Consider the following 21266-nt stretch of genomic DNA (forward strand, 5'->3'; position numbering starts at 1 on the left):
CTATAGTCCATGGGGCGGCAGAGTCGGACACAGCTAAGCACTCACACATCCTCCCCGCGCAAACTCCCCTCCCATCCAGGGTGCCACATATTGAGCAGAGTTTCCTGTGCTAGGATGTTATTGGTTATCCATTTTAAAAAGCAGCATGTACATGTCGATCCCAAGCTCCCTAACTATCCCTTCCCCTCATCCTTCCCTCCATAGTAACCAAAAGTAAGGCTTCTTTACTGTTTGTTGGCAGAACTGTCCTAAGGGGAGCGGAGGGGCCAGGTTGATTCCCAGATTGGTCAATTGCTCCCTGCTACTTTATATGTAAGCCTCTCTTTCCCCTTGTTCCTGTTCTTATCTAGGAAGTTTTTTTAGCTCTTTCCCATCTCCCCCTCCTCTGACCATCCCTCAGATGGGGGTTCTATTCTGGACACACTTCCCTCCTAGTCCCCTTGTTGGTTCTGAGCCTCTCCTCCACCCTCCTACTTTCAACGACCCTCTCCTTGCTAACAAGGCTCATCTCTTAATTTCCAGCCCAAACCACTCTCTTTAACCTCCAGTCCCAAATCCAGCTGCTTCCCAGACATTTCCCCTTCTGCGACCTAACCATGCTTCAGTCCCACTCAGCCTCATTCCTGCTGTCACCAAATCTGTGACAAATCTAACGACTCTTGTCATCATGCTTGTAACAGCACTAAAAGGGTCAACGGTGTTCAGTGCCGCAGAAGGTCACCGGCGACTTGAAAAGCCCATTTGGATTTGGCATTTTGGATAAAGGGAAAGATGAGGAAGTGAAAACAGCAATTTCAAATGAGTATGTAAGGAATTTAACTATGAAAAGAAAGAGCAAGGGAGGAAAAACTGGGGTCAAGGAAAGCTTTCAGGTTTGTTTACTTATTGATATGAGAGTGATCTGGACAGGTTCAATGAGGGCAAAATCGACATTTTGGGCAAGACTATTCTTGACTGGTGGGTACTGTCCTATGTACCACAAGATACAGCATGCCTGGCCTCTGGGTTCTAAGCACTGGTAACGGGCACATGCACACCACTAAGCTAGGTGGCAGATTCCAGCAAGGAGGAAGAAGTGGATAATTAAAGGGAAATGGGACATAGTTGACAAGTCAAGGCCCAAGTTCTGGAGGACACATGACTAGACCAAGGGCACAAAAGTCGTTTGGTATGAAGCAGGAGAAATGGCAGATGAGAGATGCTGAGCCTTAGAGTTACACAAATACTGGTTGTATTCCCAGGTGATCACTTAACTTCCTTTGAGAGATACTGCAGATGAGCCTCAAAGCTGGCCCCAACACTTGTCCCCTTTCCACTCTTTCAGTGAGCCTGCAACCCCCACAGGGTGGCCATGTGATAAGACATGGGGTCGTGAGATCCAGGATATGGGGAAGACTTTTCCTGATTTACTAGCCACCTCTGCCTGTCCCTGCTTTTGGGTATGAGTGAGATACCTAAAGCTAGAGCAGCCTCCTCATTTCCATGATCAAAATGTCAAGAGAACCCCAGAGATGAGCCCTGACTTCCTCAGTGCGTGGACTGGGAGTTTTAAACTCAACCAAAAAAGTTAAAACTTCCAGTTCCACAATTTTTCTAGCTATGTGACTTTGGCCACAATACATAAACTCTCTCTGATTTCTTTTCCCTGTCAAATGAAATAATACTATGTATTTCATAGGATTACTTAAGAAATAGCATACTCATTAACATCATGCCTGGCACAAAGTTGGCATCTGATGGTATCAGCTTCATTACCATCTTGTTCCTCCCACCTCTATGTCTTAATTCTGCTCATCCCCCAAGAGTGTTCTAACACCACCATTTGCTCTTGAAGAAAGAGCAAGAAATACCCAATGCTGTCCCAGGAAATACCGTATCACAAACAACTAAGCAGCAGGGTAAAACCTCAAAGTCACTGAAACATAGGGAAGAAGCATGAAGTGGGCTATGAACAGCATGGCCATCTTGCTTTCAAGATTCTGTTGGAGAGGGAAACCTAAACAGCAGATGGGAGCAGTTAAGACTATTTACAGCAGGGGTCTCCAACCTTCTGGGGTCTAACGCCTGGTGATCTAAGGTGCAGCTGATGTAATAATAACAGAAATAAAGTGCACAATAAAGTAATGCACTTGAATCATCCTTAAACCATCCCCCGCCCCAGCCCCTGATTCCATGGAAAATTGTCCCTTGTGCCAAAAAGATTGGGGACCACTGATTTTCAGGGTCACACACCACCACTGGCTCAACTCCCTCCAAACCTATTTCCATTAGGTAGGGGGAGAAGGAAGGAGTATAGAGAGGAGGAGACAGGGACAAAGGAGAATAAGGGCCATCTTTCTCACCCCAGCTGGATTCCAAAGTGTGGCTCTCTGCACAGAAAATTAGAGTGCTAGTCAAAGTATGAATTCTCAGCCAAGAAATTTAGAAATGAAGGAATCACAGCAACAGAAGCCAGAGTAAGAATATTTTCACCTGTCCTTCAGGGAGGAACAAGGTAAGAAGCATGACACACATCTAGCTACTGTTCTATATCTGATCAATGCATCTATTTTCAGACCCTGACCCTTTACTCAGAGGCACACCTGCTCTCTTCCATTCTTGCAGCATTAGAGCTTGGATCTTCTATTCTTCTGCCTGATCCTACTGCAAGTCTCACTCCCTGGGTTCCTTCCTACAACCTTCCCAAGCTCTTTCATTGGTCCTAATGATAGTGACAAAGTAACTGTCAATGACTGTCATTCCCTAGTGCCACTAATTCCTTCACTTAAAGTACCTGTTTGCCCAGCACTTTCCCAACTATTTTATTTCATTTTATCTTCAAAATGTTGTAAAGTGCGTAAGGCAGAAAACAAAATTTAAATCTTATAAAACAGAAGTATCATGGAGTATCCGTGAGTATCATAAAGCTAAAGCAATTTGTTTGTCTCAATTCCCAAAGCTCGTAAGAGTGGAGGCTGAAACAACTCACGACTTACAATTCTTAGTGCAGAGCTTTGTTGGGCGGAATTGTATAAATAGGAAGCACAGGCTTCAAAATAGGTACTTCTGGGATCTGAGTCCCAGTCCCATTGCTCATAAGCTGTGATATCTTGGACTAGTTACTTAACTTCTCTGAGCTAAAATCTGAAAACCCAAGAAAGAGTTCAGCAAATCAGCAGAGAAACCTCCTGGAAAGAAATGAAAGTTTATGTCTAGCTTCAGTTCATTATTTGGATTCAGATGGGCATCCTAAATCCAGCATCTCAGGGAGAATAAAAGCAATTATAACAAAGGCAAAATAAAACAGACACTTTATACTCAGGTGGGGAACTGCCAAAAATCACCTCATACATTTTTAAATGGGTTCTGCTACTATTCTAAACAGTCTCTTGCAACAAGCACCTAGCAGTTCTTTCCTTGTTAGAGTTTTCCGTTAAATGCACGTGCCCCTTTTTGGCTGGCCCTGGGGGGGCTATATCACTGATGAGTCTCAGCCTCCCTGGTGGGCTGAGACTGAAGCTCCCACCACACCTCAGAGCCCATTCCCATGTTTTCACCTGACCTGCCTCCGTCTGCAGTTCAGCAATGTCTCTGTAATTGGCTATGATTCTAATCAATTCTCCTCCTGTATCATGAAGCCATCTCCCTTTCTTCAACCTGCTCCATATGCCCTCAGCTTAGCCTACTGAATGCTTTGCTAGACACTTAGTGAAGAACCTGCTCTGTATGACCTCATTTAATCTTCAACAACCCTGTAATGGAATACATTATAATCCCCATGATACAGACAAGAAAACCAGGGTTTAGAGTAAGTGGTTGGTAAGTTGGCCAGATCCTCATGCCTAGCAAGCGATTGTTAAAACTGCTTTGACTCTGAATTCTGAGCTTAGAAGACCTCTGCTCCGCCAGCTCCCATGCTTCTTTCTGCCACAGTACAAGAGCATTTCCTCAATGGGGAAGTACAGCACTAATTAATATTTGTGATTAATTAGCATATGCAAAAAAGTGAGCTGACCAGATGCTGAACTCACATCTCCCTACTTGTGCCAAAAAGTCTTTATAAATCCATGTGCTATCTTTCTTCCATCACAGACTCCCTGCATCGGGAATTTCATCCCTGTAAAGCAATCTCCCACAAACACACATAATAAGTGAGCTTTATTTCAAACAAACAAAAAACTGAGTCAAAACAGTGGCAATTTCCTATCTCTTAGAAGAAGAAAGCAAAAGAGAAGGCTTAGTCACCATCCTTCAGGTGGCAACTGCACCTTCAAGACTACTCCTTACACACAGTAAAGCTGTATTTTTTAGATTTTTCTGCATTAGTTCCATTTTCAAATGTGTTATCCTATTGCCCCCATAGTTGATTCAGTGTTGTCAAACTCCATGTCCCCATTCTATGTTGATAAAATATGGTCATGGTACCAAAAATACACTTCTATCAAAAAAAAAAAAAAAAAAAGCTGGCCTCAGAATTTGAGGTTATTTTATTTTTGAAACTTGTCTCCAAAGCTTATTTCTTAGAGATCTGGGGGCCTCTTTTCATTTGCCTTCCAGTCAACCTCTTCAGCCTATGAACACCCCTCTTTCACAGCTGCCCACAATCTCAGCGTTGCTGCCCTTGGGGTCCTGGTGGTCCTTGGGCCCCTCCCCACGCCTGCCGCTGCAGTCACCCCCTGCCCATCGGGGCTTCTCACCCCCGGGACTGAACCTTCAACCCTCCCACTTCTGTGGCACCAGGACTTCCTGCTTGCTTCTTTCTCCTTTTTCTTCTTTATACCTGCCTTTCAGAAACTTCTTTTCAGGTCCAAAGTCAGCTAGATATTATGTAGGCTATTTTGAGGAAAGTGCCTAAAAATCTGGAGAAGGAAATGGCAACCCACTCCAGTACTCTTGCCTAGAGAATTCCGTGGACAGAGGAGCCTGGTGGGCTGCTGTCCATGGGGTCGCACAGAGTCGGACATGACTGAAGCGACTTAGCATGCATGCATGCATTGGAGAAGGAAATGGCAGCCCACTCCAGTGTTCTTGCCTGGAGAATCCCAGGGACGGAGGAGCCTGGTAGGCTGCCATCTATGGGGTCGCACAGAGTCGGGCACAACTAAAGCAACTTAGCAGCAGCAGCAGCAGCCTAAAAGTCATTACCTACCTCCTTTTTTTGATGAAGAGAGAAAAAAGGTAAGATGGGATCTTGAGGTGTGGCTGTGGTGTGGGGGAGGGTATGGGGGCTGAGATCAGAGGGGAATTCTCATTACAACGACCCAGAAGAGGCCTCCTCACTGGCTTCCATCTTGCGTTTTTACCCCTGGAGCTGGTAGCCTATGAGCCCGCTACAGAATTATGCTACTCCTAAGCTTCCACTATTTCATATCTCATTAATCCTCTCCTCTAGTCAGACTCCAATATTACCACAACGAATCAAGCAATAGATCCCCTGTCGTCAGATGATATCTGCCACCATTAGGTAACAGAGGAAGAAGTAAAGAATATCATGGTATGTGAAACCTTAGCCAGCCTCTGAATTCTCTTGAGAGGTCATCAAACACATGGCCTATGGAGCCAGCCCCCAATGTTAAAGTCCTGGATGTCACTTACTAGCAGCATCATTTGGGAGGTTATTCAACCTTTCTGAGCCTGTTTTCTCATCTGCTAAATGGAAATGAATAATACCACTTAGCTCACTGGGCTGTTGAGAGTGTTAAATAAGATAATGCAGGCAAAGCAATATGTGCCCAGCACATGGTAGACACTCAAAGCACCTCGGATACATCAACGAACAAAAGAGGCCAATCTCTCCACACCACCTGCACCATTCTTCAAATTATTACACTGTTACTATTATGCATTTGTAAAAGACATAACAAGTAACTACAACAAAGAGACACAATCAACCAGTTTAGCCAACAACCTTTTATACTGGGGAGGGGTGAGCCTGAAACAACATAGGTTGCACCAAAGCCCAGAGATGCTAAATCAATCAATCATTTTCACCTGTCTTGCTCTCACAGTAACTTTGCACTTATTTATAACTCAAAAATTTGTCTCATCCATCTTGGCATTCTTTCCATGCATATTGTGCCCTCAAAATACCACTGCTAAAATATAATCTACTAAGGACAAAACAAAATCTTCCTGAAGTAAAAACTCAGTGAGTTTTGCTATGTGTGATTATGTATGACAAAGTCACTTCAGTTGTATGCAACTCTTTGCAACCCTATGGACTATATGGCTCACCAGGCTCCTCTGTCCATGGGATTCTCCAGGCAAGAATACTGGAGTGGATTGCCATGCCCTCATCCAGGGCATCTTACCAACCCAGGGATTGAACCCACATCTCTTACGTCTCCTGCATTGGCAGGCAGATTCTTTACCACTAGGACCATCTGGGAAGCCCTAGTTCTTGCTATAGTATAGTATAGTGTTAGTCAGTCAGTTGTGTCCAACTCTCTGAGCCCACCAGGTTCCACTGTCCATAGGATTCTCCAGGCAACACTACTAGAGTGGATTGCCATGCCCTTATCCAGGCATCTTTCCAGCCTAGGGATTGAACCCACGTCTCTTATGTCTCCTGCATTGGCAGGCAGATTATTTACCACTAGTACCATCTGGGACCTAGTTCTTGCTATAGTATAGTATAGTGTTAGTCACTCAGTTGTGTCCACCTCTCTGAGCCCACCATGCTCCACTGTCCATGGAATTCTCCAGGCAAGAGTACTGGTATGGGCTGCCATTCCCTCCTCCAGGGGATCTTCCCAATCCAGGAATCGAACCCAGGTCTCCTGCATGGATTCTTTACCAGCTGAGCTACTAGGGAAGTTTTTGCTATGTGAAAGTGAAAGTCACTCAGTCATGTTCGCCTCTTTGCAACCCCATGGACTATACAGTCCATGGAACTCTCCAGGCCAGAACACTGAACTGGGTAGCCTTTCCCTTCTCCAGGGGATCTTCCCAACCCAGGGACTGAACACAAGTCCCCCACATCACAGCCGGATTCTTTATCAGTTGGGCCACAAAGGAAGCCCAAGAATACTGGAGTGGGTAGCCTATCCCTTCTCCAGCGGATCTTCCCAACCCAGGAATCCAACTGGGGTCTCCTGCATGGCAGGCAGATTCTTTACCAACTGAGCTATGAGGGAAGCAACTTTTTGCTATAGTCAGTCTATAATTTCCATTCTGTTCAAGTTTATTCCACTTCCCTTAACATGGGCTCTTTGTGGAAGCGGTTTCCTAACATCCTTACCTGTGCCTTTATCCATGCGAATGGGACAATATCTTTCTCATATGGTACTGAAGTTCCTCCAGTTAGTACTTTCCACTTGACCTTTCCTAGACTGAATAAAGGAAGCTCCTAAACAGACATGAGTCGTCTCCGCCTGCTGCCAACAGATGGCGATAGGGATCATGCAAGGTTATTTCACTCTGTTAAGCCCTGCGCCCTGATGGTTCTCCACTTGCCAAGTTGCGGGCTTACGGTGTCTGCGCTAGGTTTTGAGGTGTTTGCAAACATCATTAACCCCACAAGATGTCTTTTAAGTACAAAACTGAAGGCAGTTTTGAAAATGATGTTAAGAAGTATAAAATGACAATGCAGAAGTAGAAACACTTTAAGAAACCTAAAGTGATACAAAACAAATACCATATCTGTGAAATGAATCATTCTAAGATGATATGAATGACTAAGATATGAATGATATGATGTGAATGACTGCAAAGACACTATGTATGTGAAAATAACTGTACTTAAGCAATAAGCAGTAACCATTGTATAAAGCAAGGAAAAATAACTAAGCGAAAAATGTAAAAACAAAACATAACTACAGACAAAACACTTTTTCTGCAGTTAGAGGGGAAGCATCAGTGTCAGAGGATAATTACTTTATCATGTGACAATTAATCTAATATTAATGCAGCAGAGACTACAATTTATTTGTGGCCTTACGGCAGTGGTTCCCAGCCTTAACTGCACACTAGAATGACCTGGGGAGCTTTTAAAATTCCTGAAGCCCAGACTGTGCCCCAGAACCTCTAGGCGTAGGACTCAGGCACTGGTTGTGCAGAAAGCTCTTAGGAAATTCCAAGGTGCAGACAAGGTTAAGAACCACCACCTTTCAAAGCTCAGCCTGGGGAAAAACACAGATGTGACTGGTTCTATGGATTAAAATCCATTCACATGGGCAGATCGATGTGTGTTGAGCCTGGACACCTTAGCAAGAAGTACTTCTGTATCTCCAAGGAGATAAATTACCTGCCTCAAGGGATTCTGCTTTTTAGATTCCAGAAACTGGTATGGGGAAAGAAAGGATATTATCAAGGAAGAATAGAGCACACCTTTTTTAAAGTTTGGAAGGAGCTATTCATTCATGTATTTGAAAAAAATAAATCACCGAGCTACCAGCTTCAACATCTCTTAGCCATTTCGGTAAATTCATTTACAAACAAATGGACACACAAGCTGTTCAAAACAGAAGGAGCTGCTAGACACAAGCACCTTGCCCTCACTTTAATCTCCAGTTAGACTAGTTCCTGGACCATCCCCTCACCCAGTGCATTCTGGTTACCCTCCATCTTTCATAACCAGATTTGGCATGTAAACAAATGGATCATTTAGTTCTCATACACAGCCCTCAGGCTCTTCTCACCACGACCCCCTTTTACCTTGTCCGCCATTATCATCGAGGAGCCCCCGTGGATGCCCAGGATGGGGGTGAGAGTCTGAGCTGAAATGAAGTCAAGGATCTGGGCAATGGCTTCCTGGTCCGTGTCGTCAGCAAACACCACCCCCTGGATCTTCCGGTCGGACATGAGATCACAGATGCGGGTTATGATGCTCTTTGGGTCCGTCTCGTTCATGGCCACCAGCTCCACGCGGGGCACCACGGAGAGATGGTGGAAATCATCTTTCTCGTGGGCGTCCTTGATGGCCACCTCGTCTGAAGTGCCCACGAGGATGACAGCAATGCCGATGCTGGGTGGGCTCTTCTGAGAACGAGCTCTGCTGCCGGACACGGCCAGGACAGCCAGCACCAACCAGAACTTGGGGGAACAGCACTCCGCTCTGGGCTTCATCTTCAACTCGTCGACTCCCTGGAAACACACACACACACACAGAGGTTAAATTAAAACCCACACTGTCTGGGGAGAGGCTGGATACTCCAAGTCAAGGAACTTATCTCCTTTTCCTGATCCTCAAACCCAACTTTTATCTTCTAGCTTGGTTTCTTATCTCTCATGTTTGAGCAGCAGAGTAAGAGGGGAAAAAAAAAAAAAAAACTTTCCCAAAGCATCAGAAATCCTTGAGCAAGACAGTAAGAGATGCTATTGCTCTAGCCATCATTAGCAGACAGGCAGCGACAAGCCATGGAAAGAGGATGCAAGTGGTCCAGGCAATCATGCCAAGTACACCAACATAGGATTCTCCAAAAAGGGGTCTAACTGTTGTGAGATCCCTGGTACCCCAGTCACAACCCATCCTTTAATGGCTCTTGAGGCCAAAGGATGGCAAAGGCCAGGCAGCAAATTAGCAGCAAAATGGGCTCAGCAGAGGCTACCAACAAAACATGACCTGGAGCAGCCAGATATAGGAAGCTGCAAACACTGAAGCCCCCATCCTTGCTACCTGTACTTCGTATTCACCCCAAAGAGGAAAAGAGCCTGCAGATTCTTCAGCAACCCATCTGGCTCTTATTACTAAATGAAAAACAACCCATACATGGGCAGTACTTTTAAAAAACATCTCCTTTGATCCTTACAATAACCCAGCAGGGGGAAAATAAGAAAAACATTATTATCACCATTTTATGGATGTTGAAGCAAAGCCTAAGAAGTCCAAGACCGTGAACCAATTAAGTGAAATGAACAACCCAGATCTTCCAGCTTTCAGGCCAGTTTACATCACACTGCCTCTTACATCATCAGTTATTATGAGGATAGTTTTATTCCCATTTGATTATGCATTGAAGTATGGTGATTTTGACAAATGCTATTAAATTACTGGTAGAGTCTCCTTCCTGAAATGACCGACTTCATGTCTGCATACGATTCATCACCTTTTACCTTTTACAACGCGCTCCTGCCTTTTTACTTTCACATATACCCCTAAATATTAAACTCGGCACCAGACGAGGGTGCAGCTCTCCGCAGAGACGTATAATCATTTGTTATGCATCCATGATGGGCTAGGCACCTTATTAAGCATGTCTTCCCATGCAATCTCTTTGGTCTTCCTGCTGCTGCTGCTAAGTCGCTTCAGTCGTGTCCAACTCTGTGTGACCCCATAGACAGCAGCCCACCAGGCTCCCCCATCCCTGGGATTCTCCAGGCAAGAACACTGCAGTGGGTTGCCATTTCCTTCTGCAATGCATGAAAGTGAAAAGTGAAAGTGAAGTTGCTCAGTCGTGTCCGACTCTTAGCGACCCCATGGACTGCAGCCCACCAGGCTCCTCCGTCCATGGGATTTTCCAGGCAAGAGTACTGGAGTGGGGTGCCACTGCCTTCTCCATTGGTCTTCCTAGAAACCCAATAAACTTTTATCCCCACTTTTCAAATGGAGAATCTGAAGCTCAAAACACTTATGTGATATTGTCAAGGTCAATAATATTACAACAGCATGCCAATACATACACATAGCATCTGTATACTCCAAGGAAACAGTCTACAAAATGCACCCCAAACCAAAACTAGGGTTTTCATTCTTCTCCAAAGAGAGAGATGTGTAATCAAGGATGAAAATGCTGCTTCATATCTCCTGCTTGTTTGGAGTGGGGGGAGGAGAAGTAAGATATTAAGAATCTAAAGCTTTGAGAGTCTAGCTAACAAAAAGAAAACAATAATGATGAGGGTGTTGAGCAAAGAAAGATAAGGCAGTATTCAGGCAGAGCAGACTGGCTGCAAAGAGCATTAATGATGTGGGGCTAAGATGCTGGGGACATTTTGTGGCTGAAGAAGCACAAAATCCAATCCAGGTCTTGGCAGAAAACATTCTGGAACCCTGGCTGTCGTGGTCATCCTCCCACACTGCCAAGAAGGTGCCTTGTATCGATGGCCTTGTCTCTCTTGCGCGCGAATAAGATGAGCGGTTCAGCGGTACACATCTGAGCAAAGTTTGCTCCTGATGGCTTCCTTGGCTATGTCACTGTGGAAACAGGGAATGACGACGAGGCCCTGGCAAACGGTGTGCTGAACTGTCCCCAGCAGGGCAGGGCAGCCGAGGCCTGAATTCTCCATCCCTGAGCTCCCAGCCAAGCAGCACTACTTAGAGTCCAGCAGCACCGAATTCTCAAAAGAAGACAGATGGGTTTAGCATCTCAAAGAGTATTGGCATCACATCTGTTACATTTCAAGGACTGACTCTCAAGGAGAACCAAAAGATTTAGAAGTTGGCAAAAGTAGCAACTAACTTCATTCCAGTGGGGTTCTAATCCTACCATCATCAGTCACTACATCAGATCCTTTCACACTGAAAAGTGGTCCACTCTGTCATGACAGTTTATTAACTTTAATGCACTTCCCTCTCCCATTCTGATGTTTTATTTGCTCTCTTAAAGACACCTCTTACATTCCTCTATTTCTTCTCACACAATATATTACACTTTGTTATGCGATGGTGACTGGTGACACTCGAAGAATAGACTCTGGTTTTACTGAGCGTCTCTTTTATACTCAGGATCTAGCAAAGCACTTACAAAGCAATACATTATGGAAGATACCAGTAACAGAGGGACTGCGAGACAAACAAAGAAGTGCCGTGAATACAAACTCAATTTCACACATTAGAAGGGAGTTGGGGGAGAGAAAGCTTGTAGCCCAAGATAAGCAAATTGGTTTTTCTCCCTTCCATCCACAGATCACGGTCAGTCTTCAGGAACCCGCTTTATGAAGCGGCAGCCCCCTCCTCTGTACTGCACTCCCCCTCCCCCAGGAGAACTGAGCATCCTGTCTCTTGGGCTCTTGCCATGGCCTATGCGTGTCTATCTAAATACCTATTACGGTGCATTAGGGTTATGTGATGATGCATCTGCCTATCTTCACTGCTTGGTCATCTCCTGGCGGGCACGAGCCTTTTCAGTTCCGTAAACAGTTATTAGGCCCCTCCTCCCTAGCAAACATTGTTCCCGTCGTCAGGGAGGCAATGGAGACAGGTTCTAACCTCCAGGACCACAGTCTAGAAGAAGACAGAGATGCACGAGAAAACCTCACCTTTTTTTGCAGTTCCTGGGGCCTAGCAGGGCCTTGGATACAACAAGAAAGGACTGAACCACTGAGTTCCTACCATTATGAAACTATCAATATTTGGCCATTTTTACCTGTATTAGTAACCTATTTTACATATTATATATTTACAGTAACACTTTACCTATAATCTACCCTATGCCAGACACTATAATTGCCAGGTAATTTTCATGGATTATTAAATCACATATAAACATTATATAATTTTCCCCTACATTAGCTTCCCCGATGGTTCAGTAGGTAAAGAATCCATCTGCAATGCAGGAGACACAGGAGATGTCGGTTCAATCCCTGGGTGGGAAAGATCCCCTGGAGAAGGAAACGGCAACCAGCTCTAGTAGTCCTGCTGGAAAATTCCATGGACAGAGGAGCCCGGTGGGCTACAGTCATGGGGTCACAAAGAATCGGACACAATTGAGCACATGGCACATACACAAATCAGGAAACTGCTCTTCTGAGAAAGGGGTCAAGTACACGAACAGGATCACACAGCTAATAACGGATGGCATCAAGTTTCAAACCAAAGTTTGTCTCCAAAACCTTTGCTCTTTCCATCCTGCTGCCTCTCAGTATGTGTGTAAATTAATGAATAAATAAACAAATTCACTAACCAAAACAAGCTGTGTTCTCATACCAGTTCCACATTAATTAAGTACCTGAGGATGGGCAAGTCCTCATCACTGTCTCTATTTCCTCACATGTGAAATTTGGATAATATGCCTAACCTAAATACCTGAAAGAGTTTTTGGTGAGGATCAAATGGTCATATGCAGCTGGAAGTGCTTTGAAGAATATAAAATGCTCTATAGATGCAAAGGATGTTACCTTTCAGCTTCTGTAGAAGTTGTTCAAGGAACCTGGCTATTTATGAAAGCACCAGGTCAGCATATGGAAAGTGGGGGGTGAGATGGCTGGCAGAACCTGAGCGGAAAGCTAAGAGGAGCCTCCCAGTGGGGGCAGGAGGGGTGGTAGGAGATACGAGTTCCCTGATGTTCTAACTCCCTGAAGACGATGTCACTTACTGGCTTGAGGGTAGCAGCACACTCCCCAGACAGCTTACCAGTCAAGTGTAGCAGAATTCAAGTGTCATTCGGGCCAGGGACAGTAATGGGGATCAGTGAAGCTCAGCACCCCCTCAAATGATGCTGTCAACTCAGACACGAGGGTTCACAAGCACAAACAGCAAAGCAGCAGGATTAGAGAGTTAGCTGTTCACCTCCTGGTCCTCCACCTCCTTGTGGCTCGAGGTGAGTGGCCCTTAGATTTACAGCAAGCAGAAGACCGCGGCAGCTTGCGTTGATGTCTATGAGCGGAGCCGGGTAACTCTAACAAGAGCCAGTCTACCCTTTGCCCACAGTGGACTCCAAGGGAAGACATACTTGAGTGAGAAGCTGGATCAATCCTGTCCTCAGAGAGAACTGAGTCCTAGGGAAACCCCAACAGGAAGGATAAAATGTGATTTAATAAATGATTAAGTCAAATTCTCCAAGTACCATCCTTAATGCAGTCAGGACAGTGTTCGGAGTGACCCAATTAAGGCGACTGTGATTAGAATATGACAGACAGTGAATAAATTGAAGATTAAAAGTGCCAGAACCATGCATCAGGTCCAGTTTACTGAGATACCAACAAAGACAGAAAGCTAAGATGCACAGGTCTTAAAATCTGTTACACAGGAGAAGGCAGGGGGAAAGCAGTCTCACACAGTATAAGTCAAGTGAAATATAAACAAGTATAACCTTTATGGAGGGCTGTGAGAATGTCCATCAAAATTTTAATATCAAGACAAAATAAAATTGAAGATGAAAATATCAAAAGTGACAATGAGAGATGTCACATACTAGGTCCAAGAAGATACCATCATCATGAATATATATGAATCTAAAAATAAAGGTATAACATGTATAAAGCAGCAACTAAAATTACACTAAGGAGTAACAGACACATTCAACAGAGAAATGTAAATAAGACAAACGATCAAAAAAATAAACACCAAACCAAAACAATCCAAAGAATAAGTAATCAGCTTGAACTATTTCAGGTATCTAGCAATATATATACAACAAAGAATATATATTTTTAAGCACATGAAAAATATTAACTGTACAAACGTGCCTCAGTATATTCCAAAGAATTAATATGAATGACTGGCAGTTTCTATAATGTGATTAAATTTACAAATAAAATTTTAAAGGTAGCTAAAGATATCACACATCCAAAATTTTTTTTTAATTTATTTATTTGGCTGCACTGGGTCTTAGTTGTGGCACCTGGGTCCACTGCATTGGAAGCACGGAGTCTTAGCCATTGGACTACCAAGGAAGTCCCACATCCAAAACTTTTTAAAAACAATAATAAATAACACTAAGGTTATGGAGGAAATCATAACAGAAATGAAAAATCCTTTGACTAGAATGACAATGAAAATAATAAATATCAAAATTTCTAGAGCATAACTGAAACAGTTTAGAGAGAAATCTATACCTTTAAATTCATTTTTAAGAAAATAAAATATAATTAATTGTAATTAAAATTTCCCTTATTGAACAATGAACAGAGTCAACCCCAAGAAGGAACTGAATAAGAAAAGATAAGAAAGGAATCAATAAGATAGAAAGCAAGGAAAAAACAAAACCATAAGCTGATCCTTTAAACACTACATTAGACAAAATTCTGACAAGATCAGAGAAGTGGAAGAGAAAATGCAAATGAAACTGAAAAAGAATCAATAGCAATATATACAATAAACATTTTAAGATAACAAAAGAATATTATGAAAGCTAGCTGCTTTTAAAGTTAATGCATAAAATCTAATTTTAAAAAGCAAAAAGATGTTCAAAACAATGTAGGAAATTTGAATATAATAATAATCACTAAAGAAAATAAAATGGTTATCAAAGGTCCCCAATCCAAATCCACCAAATACACTCACCCCACCTTTGCCAAAACAAAAGGAAATAAAATAGGTACATATGAAAGAAATGAGCCTTGTTCATACAAGTTGAACAAAAAGAGAAAGAAGAAAAGTTTAAATATAAATCCAGATAATTATAGTACAAGAAAAGATTATCATAGGTCTCTTTCACTTATGAACATAAAGGCAAAAAAATCCTAAACAAAATATTAGCTAACAAAACAAATAATATATTTAATAATAGTAATAATAATATTCAAGTGTGGTTTACACAAGGAATGCAGGGATGGTTTAATGTCAGAATATAAATCAAAATAATTACCACATTAATGGACCAAAGGAGACATTTAAATGAATATCTCAAAAAATGAAGACATTTGATTAAGGGCAACACTTATTTATGAATACATGTTAGAATATTTTCTTAACTTTTTGATGACAGGAAATAAAGGAGATCATCAGTCTACCTGTAGAGTATATACCCAAAACTTTTTTAAAATTTATTTTTAATTGGGGAAAAAAAGTGAAAGTGAAAGTTGCTCAGTTGTGTCCGACTCTTTGTGGCCCCAAGGACTATACAGTCCATGGAATTTTCCAGGCCAGAATACTGGAGTAGCCTTTCCCTTCTCCTCAATTGGAAGATAATTGCTTTATGCTGCTGTGTTGGTTTCACAACATGAATCAGCTGTAAGTACACATATATCCACTTCCTCTTGAGCCTCTCTCCTACCTCCCCATCCTACTCCTCCAAAATCTCTTAAACAAATTTTTTTTTTTTACAATGAGAAAAAGGCAAGGTTAGTGCTATCATTGTTTATTGAGCATCCTGGTAAATAAGTCAAGAAAACAGAAGTTTTAAGACTAGAAAAGATAGAGAAAAATAGCAGTATAAGATAATATGGTTATCTGGGCAGAAAATCCAACAGAATTTTAAAACTATTAATATTAACATGGGGAGAATGAGATTGCTAGATAAACACTATTCGGAGAAAACACCAATAGCTCTTTTAACCAACCAGAAAATGTTAACAGTCATAACAGCAAAAACAACTATAAATTATTTAGGAATTAGCAAAAAATGCACAAGACCTCTGCAGAGAAAAGCTGAAACTCTTATTAAAGGATATGAAAGAAGTTCTGAACAATGCAATCATACACCACATTCACAGAGGGGATAACATAATATTTAGAGAGTTCTATTTTCTTTCAAATTAATCCATAACTTCAAGGCAATTCCTATCAAAATAACAGCAGGATTTTTAAAGGAATTTTATTATCTTATTCTAAGAGATATACACAAGAATAAAGGTACATAGAGAACAAATTAACTAAGCAAGACATTCTTATCTGAACCAATAATGAAAGTGTGCCATAAACAGAGAAGTATGATTAACTTAACACTGCAGAACAGATCCAAAATTTTTTTTTAAATTTTATTAAGAACATTTTTTAAATGTTTATATTCCAAGTCAATTTTGGGTTTTAAGTTATACTTCCTAAATTCAAATTTGTAGGAGCAGAGCAAATGTTGAACCAAAGAGGTGCTTTTGAGTCAGAATAATAGCTTAGGCAAATGTGTTCACCAATCATCTGAAGCAAAAAGTATAACTGATGTCACGCGTCTACTACCCATTCTGAAGTCAAATGCCATCTACATATTCAGGGCATTTGGAAACCCAATTTCAATCCTCCAGATGCATTCAAGATCTGCTAAACATATCTAAGTTTCATCTCAATCTGTAGTAATAACATATAAAAGGTGGTGCAGGGGTAAAGAATCTGCCCGCCAAGCTGGAGACACGAGTTCAATTCCTGGGTCGGGAAGATCCCCTGGAGAAGCAAATGGCAACCCACTCCAGTATTCTTGCCTGGATAATCCCATGGACAGAGGAGCCTAGTGGGCTATAGTTCACAGGGTTGCAAAGAGTCGGACACGACTGGGTGACTGAGCATGCACACGCTTTTAATTTTAGTGTACTCAGAACCTACAACTTCTCTCTCTATTGTCATCTTGATCCTTTTCATACTGTCATTATCATCCAAACTCTTGGAGCTTCTGAGTTCCCTTGCCCCTGCTCTTTGTTCAAAAGGAACAAAGAAAGCCTTGTAGTCTGGAGTTTGGGGGGCTGAGACTGTGCCTATGAAATGAACGACAAAATAAAAGTCTACCTGTACACCCTATAAACATGCCGAACCCAATTTTAATGTAGTGACCGACGTGGTAACAACAGTTTAATGGTCCTGCTGGGGTATTTAGCTAATCTAAAAACACTTCTGTGCAGAGCTAATCTCAAATCCATTTCAACATACCATACCCACAACCAATGATGTAAATATAAAAATCAAAGAAAAGAGAGCCTTAGTTAAATCACTTCTGGGAAAGGACTAGATCAGGGAAGAGCCGGATTGATGGGAGAGAGGAAAATGATACAGGTAAAGTTTATCTAAACTACGAAACTATGGAGTAGATGGCTCCATCAAGTCCTCCTACAAAACGCAGGAAAGGATGTCCTTCCAAAGACCACCAGTCCCCAAGACCCTATGAGAAGGTGGTCCCCACACTGGAAAGGGCCAGTTTGGCATGAATTCCTCGGCAGGGAAATTTGTTTTCCTAGGACTTCTGTCACCGAAGAGCCTTCTTGTTCTTACTCAATCTAAGCAGACATACCACCTCAGCCTTCTTCTATTAATACAACCTACCACCTTGTTCTGCAATACTTTAGTAGATAAATCCTGTTTTTTCCTTCTGTATGCTCAAAGCAGAAGTATCACTTCTGTCACCCAAGTTCTTGACATAAGAGTTGAACAGGCAACTAATAAAGGATTATAAGTCACTTTTCAGGTGTGCATTTTCATAAGAATTTGTAATACAAACATAGATGATAATCATAGATGATGATCGATACTCTCACCAGCAACAGCCAGTCATAGGTTTTTTTCTCTTTAATATTCTGCAAGAACAGACACCAAAATTGTTCAAAATTTCTCTTGTAACATCCACACACAGTTCTTAATTATAATTAATTTATATGCCTCCAAGGACAGTGTGGGCAGCCTTGGTGAAATCCAAACCTTTTGAAACCTGATTCTGATTATTACCATTTGGCAGCAGATTAGGGCAATTGCATGTATTGGTTTAACAGCAAAACAGCATTTTCAAGTGTTAATAAAAATTATTGACTTGTCACTGATTATTAAGAGGGGTGATGAGCAGTAAAAATGGGTGATGGATGATAAGAACAACAATCATGGGAACAGGGTAGCAGGAAAAATATCTGTGGGAAAGGAGGTCAAAGTAAGACATTGGGAAGATAACAGTGAACCAGGAATGGGGCAAGGACCACGAGAACTTTATGCATTCACCCAGAAAACACTGGTATTCTGAGCTAAAGAAAACAGCCTATGCTAAAACAGACTTAAAAATGGGGTGTTAAGAAGGGCCATTTCCAAGTGTCCCTTATGATCACTCTACTGCCTAAGTATATCCCAAGCTACTGCAACCTTCTACCAAGCTCTTTTGCAATACCAATGATAACTGTGCTGTGTTGTGGCAAAGAGAGCAAAACTCTGGAGTTAAGAACACACTTTTCATTTACTCTCAATTTGCTATGTGATCTGAGATCAGTTTCTTTACCTCTCTGACCCTCAGCTGTCTCATCTGTAAAACTCGAGATAGTAACAGCTTTCACAGGATAACTGTGAAGATTCACTCATCTGACAAATGTTTATTAAATGCCTTCCATGGGTTTCCCTGGTGGTTCAGTTGGTAAAGAATCCTCCTGCAATGTGGGAGACCTGGGTTCAATCCCTGGGTTAGGAAGATCCCCTGGAGAAGGGAACAGCTACCCACTCCAGTATTCTGGCCTGGAGAATTCCATGGACTGTATAGTCCACGGGATTGCAAACAGCCAGGCAAGACTGAGCAACTTTCATTTCACTTTCCATGTGCCAAAGAACGCGCTAGGAGATGGGACCCAACATGGGATGGAATACAGTCTACAAAAGAGCCTTTAGTTCAGTGTCCAAGACAAATAAATAAATATAAACCACAGTACAATGTGACGAGTTAGCAAAGAGCATACCCGGTGCTCCATGAGGCCACCTAATCCACCTGGGAGACCAAGAGACTAACAAACTAATTACTAACAGGTAAGCGTGCTTGCTGGTCCCACTCTTTTGCAACCCCATGGACTGCAGTCCACCACGCTCTGCTGTCCATGGGATTTCCTACGCAAGAGTACTGAAATGGGTTGTCATTTCCTTCACCAACAGAAAGCAGGAAACAGTAATGAAAACAATATATTACAACTGCAGAGAATAAAATATTAGTTAGAAGGAAATTATGATACAGAGGAGAAAGCAAGGAACTAGATGTCAAAGATGTAGAACTGACACTTGGCTTTGACACTTACTCCTCCTTAGGTGCAGAGGAGGCAATAATTTCAATTACCTGGACCTCATTTTCTTGATTGTATTGGGTTGGCCAAAAAGTTCATTCAGGATTTTCATACCCTATTTCATGAGAACCTGAACAAATATTTTTTGGCCAACCCAATAAAATGGAGATGCTTAACTTCACCTTACAGAGTTGTTGTGAATAATAAACAATTTACTGGAAAATTAAACCCAGCAAACAGCAGGTGTTGTTGTTGTTCAGTCACTAAGTCATGTCCGATGCCGTGCAACCCCATGGACTGCAGCACGCCAGGCTTCTCTGTCCTTCACTATCTCCCAGAGTGTGCTCAAACTCATGTCCACTGAGTCAGGGATGCCTGGCTCCTCTGTCTATGGAATTCTCCAGGCAAGAAGACTGGAGTGGATAGCTAGTCCCTTCTCCAGGGGATCTTCCTGACCCAGGGATCAAACCTGGGTTTCTTGCATTGCAGAATTCTTTACCATCTGAGCCACCAAGGAAGCCCCAAATAACAGGTGCTACACTGTGCTAAGTCGCTTTAGTCATGTTTGACTCTGTGACCCTGTGGACTACAACCTGCCAGGCTCCTCTGTCCATGGAATTCTCCAGGCAAGAATGCTCAAGGGGGTTGCCACATTCTCATCCAGGGATCGAACTCATGGCTCCTGTCGCGACTGCATTGCAGGTAGATTCTTTACTGTTGAGCCGTCAGAGAAGCTCCCAAATAACAGGTACCTGATATTTATTTACTGAATATGAAAATACTCTGTTCAGAGACAGATAAGGAACTTGTTTTGCCTTGAATTACTTAGAAGTCAAAGACTGCTTCCCTCACACCCCTCTCTCCAGCTTTAGTACAATTTCTACTAATCTTAGACATAGCTTGTTTTTAAAAGTTAGTCTATAAGTAACCACCTGATATCCAATATAAACAGTATTTAAATCAGATTTTAAACCCTAGAACCAACCAGCAGCAGAACCCACTCCCCATCTCTGTTTTGGTGGCCACAAAACAGCCACCAAATTTGGGGCAAGTAATGTGCTAACTTCAACTACATAAAAACAGTCACTTATTATCTTTGGAACCCATATCTTCACTTTGTTGTTGTTGTTCAGCTGCCAAGTCATGCCCAACTCTCTGCAACCCCCTGAACTGCAGCACGCCAGGCTTCCCCTTCCCCATCCTTCACTATCTCCCAGAGTTTGCTCAAACTCATGTCCATTGAGTTGGTGATGCCATCCAACCATCTCAACATATCTTCACTTACTAATCACCAGATCTTCACTTACTAATAGTGATTCTCCCTACGTAGAATATAGGAAAGGGGAACCCGATTCTCACTAATTTGGCTAATAAAATAGCTTTTCTAGAAAACCCTAATGAAGTGGAGTCAAGGATTACATGTGTCTTCCTTACCTATCTCCAGTACTTAGCGGAGTGTCTGGTATATAATAAATCTTGATGGCATTACGTAATGAAACAGTGAATAAGTACCTAAGAAAGGCAATAATAAGTTGACTCTCTCCATCTGACACATAAAGGAAGGTTTAGGTCCTTAACTCCCAAGGGTTACTGACATATGAGGGGAATATTTCCCATAAACACCAATACCATTTCCAAATTCTTGATACTCTGCAGGGTCATTCTTAGGTCAGTGTTGTTAGCTGATAATTGACTATGTACCTGAGTGTTCATTTGCACGTGTACCTATGTGCGTAGGGGTTCCCTTG

General features: G+C 42.3%; 1 protein-coding gene across 1 annotated transcript in view; it reads right to left on the bottom strand.

Moving 5' to 3' along the window:
• The window catches only part of GRIN2B (glutamate ionotropic receptor NMDA type subunit 2B), a 480842-nt gene that overhangs the window by 329209 nt on the left and 130367 nt on the right, over positions 1-21266 (bottom strand). The window contains 1 exon segment of the mRNA XM_043882346.1: positions 8635-9063. Within this exon segment, the coding sequence (XP_043738281.1) occupies positions 8635-9045 (411 nt within the window). The 5' untranslated portion in view covers positions 9046-9063.

Source organism: Cervus elaphus, chromosome 22, assembly GCF_910594005.1.
Source record: "Cervus elaphus chromosome 22, mCerEla1.1, whole genome shotgun sequence".
Classification (NCBI taxonomy): Eukaryota; Metazoa; Chordata; class Mammalia; order Artiodactyla; family Cervidae; genus Cervus; species Cervus elaphus.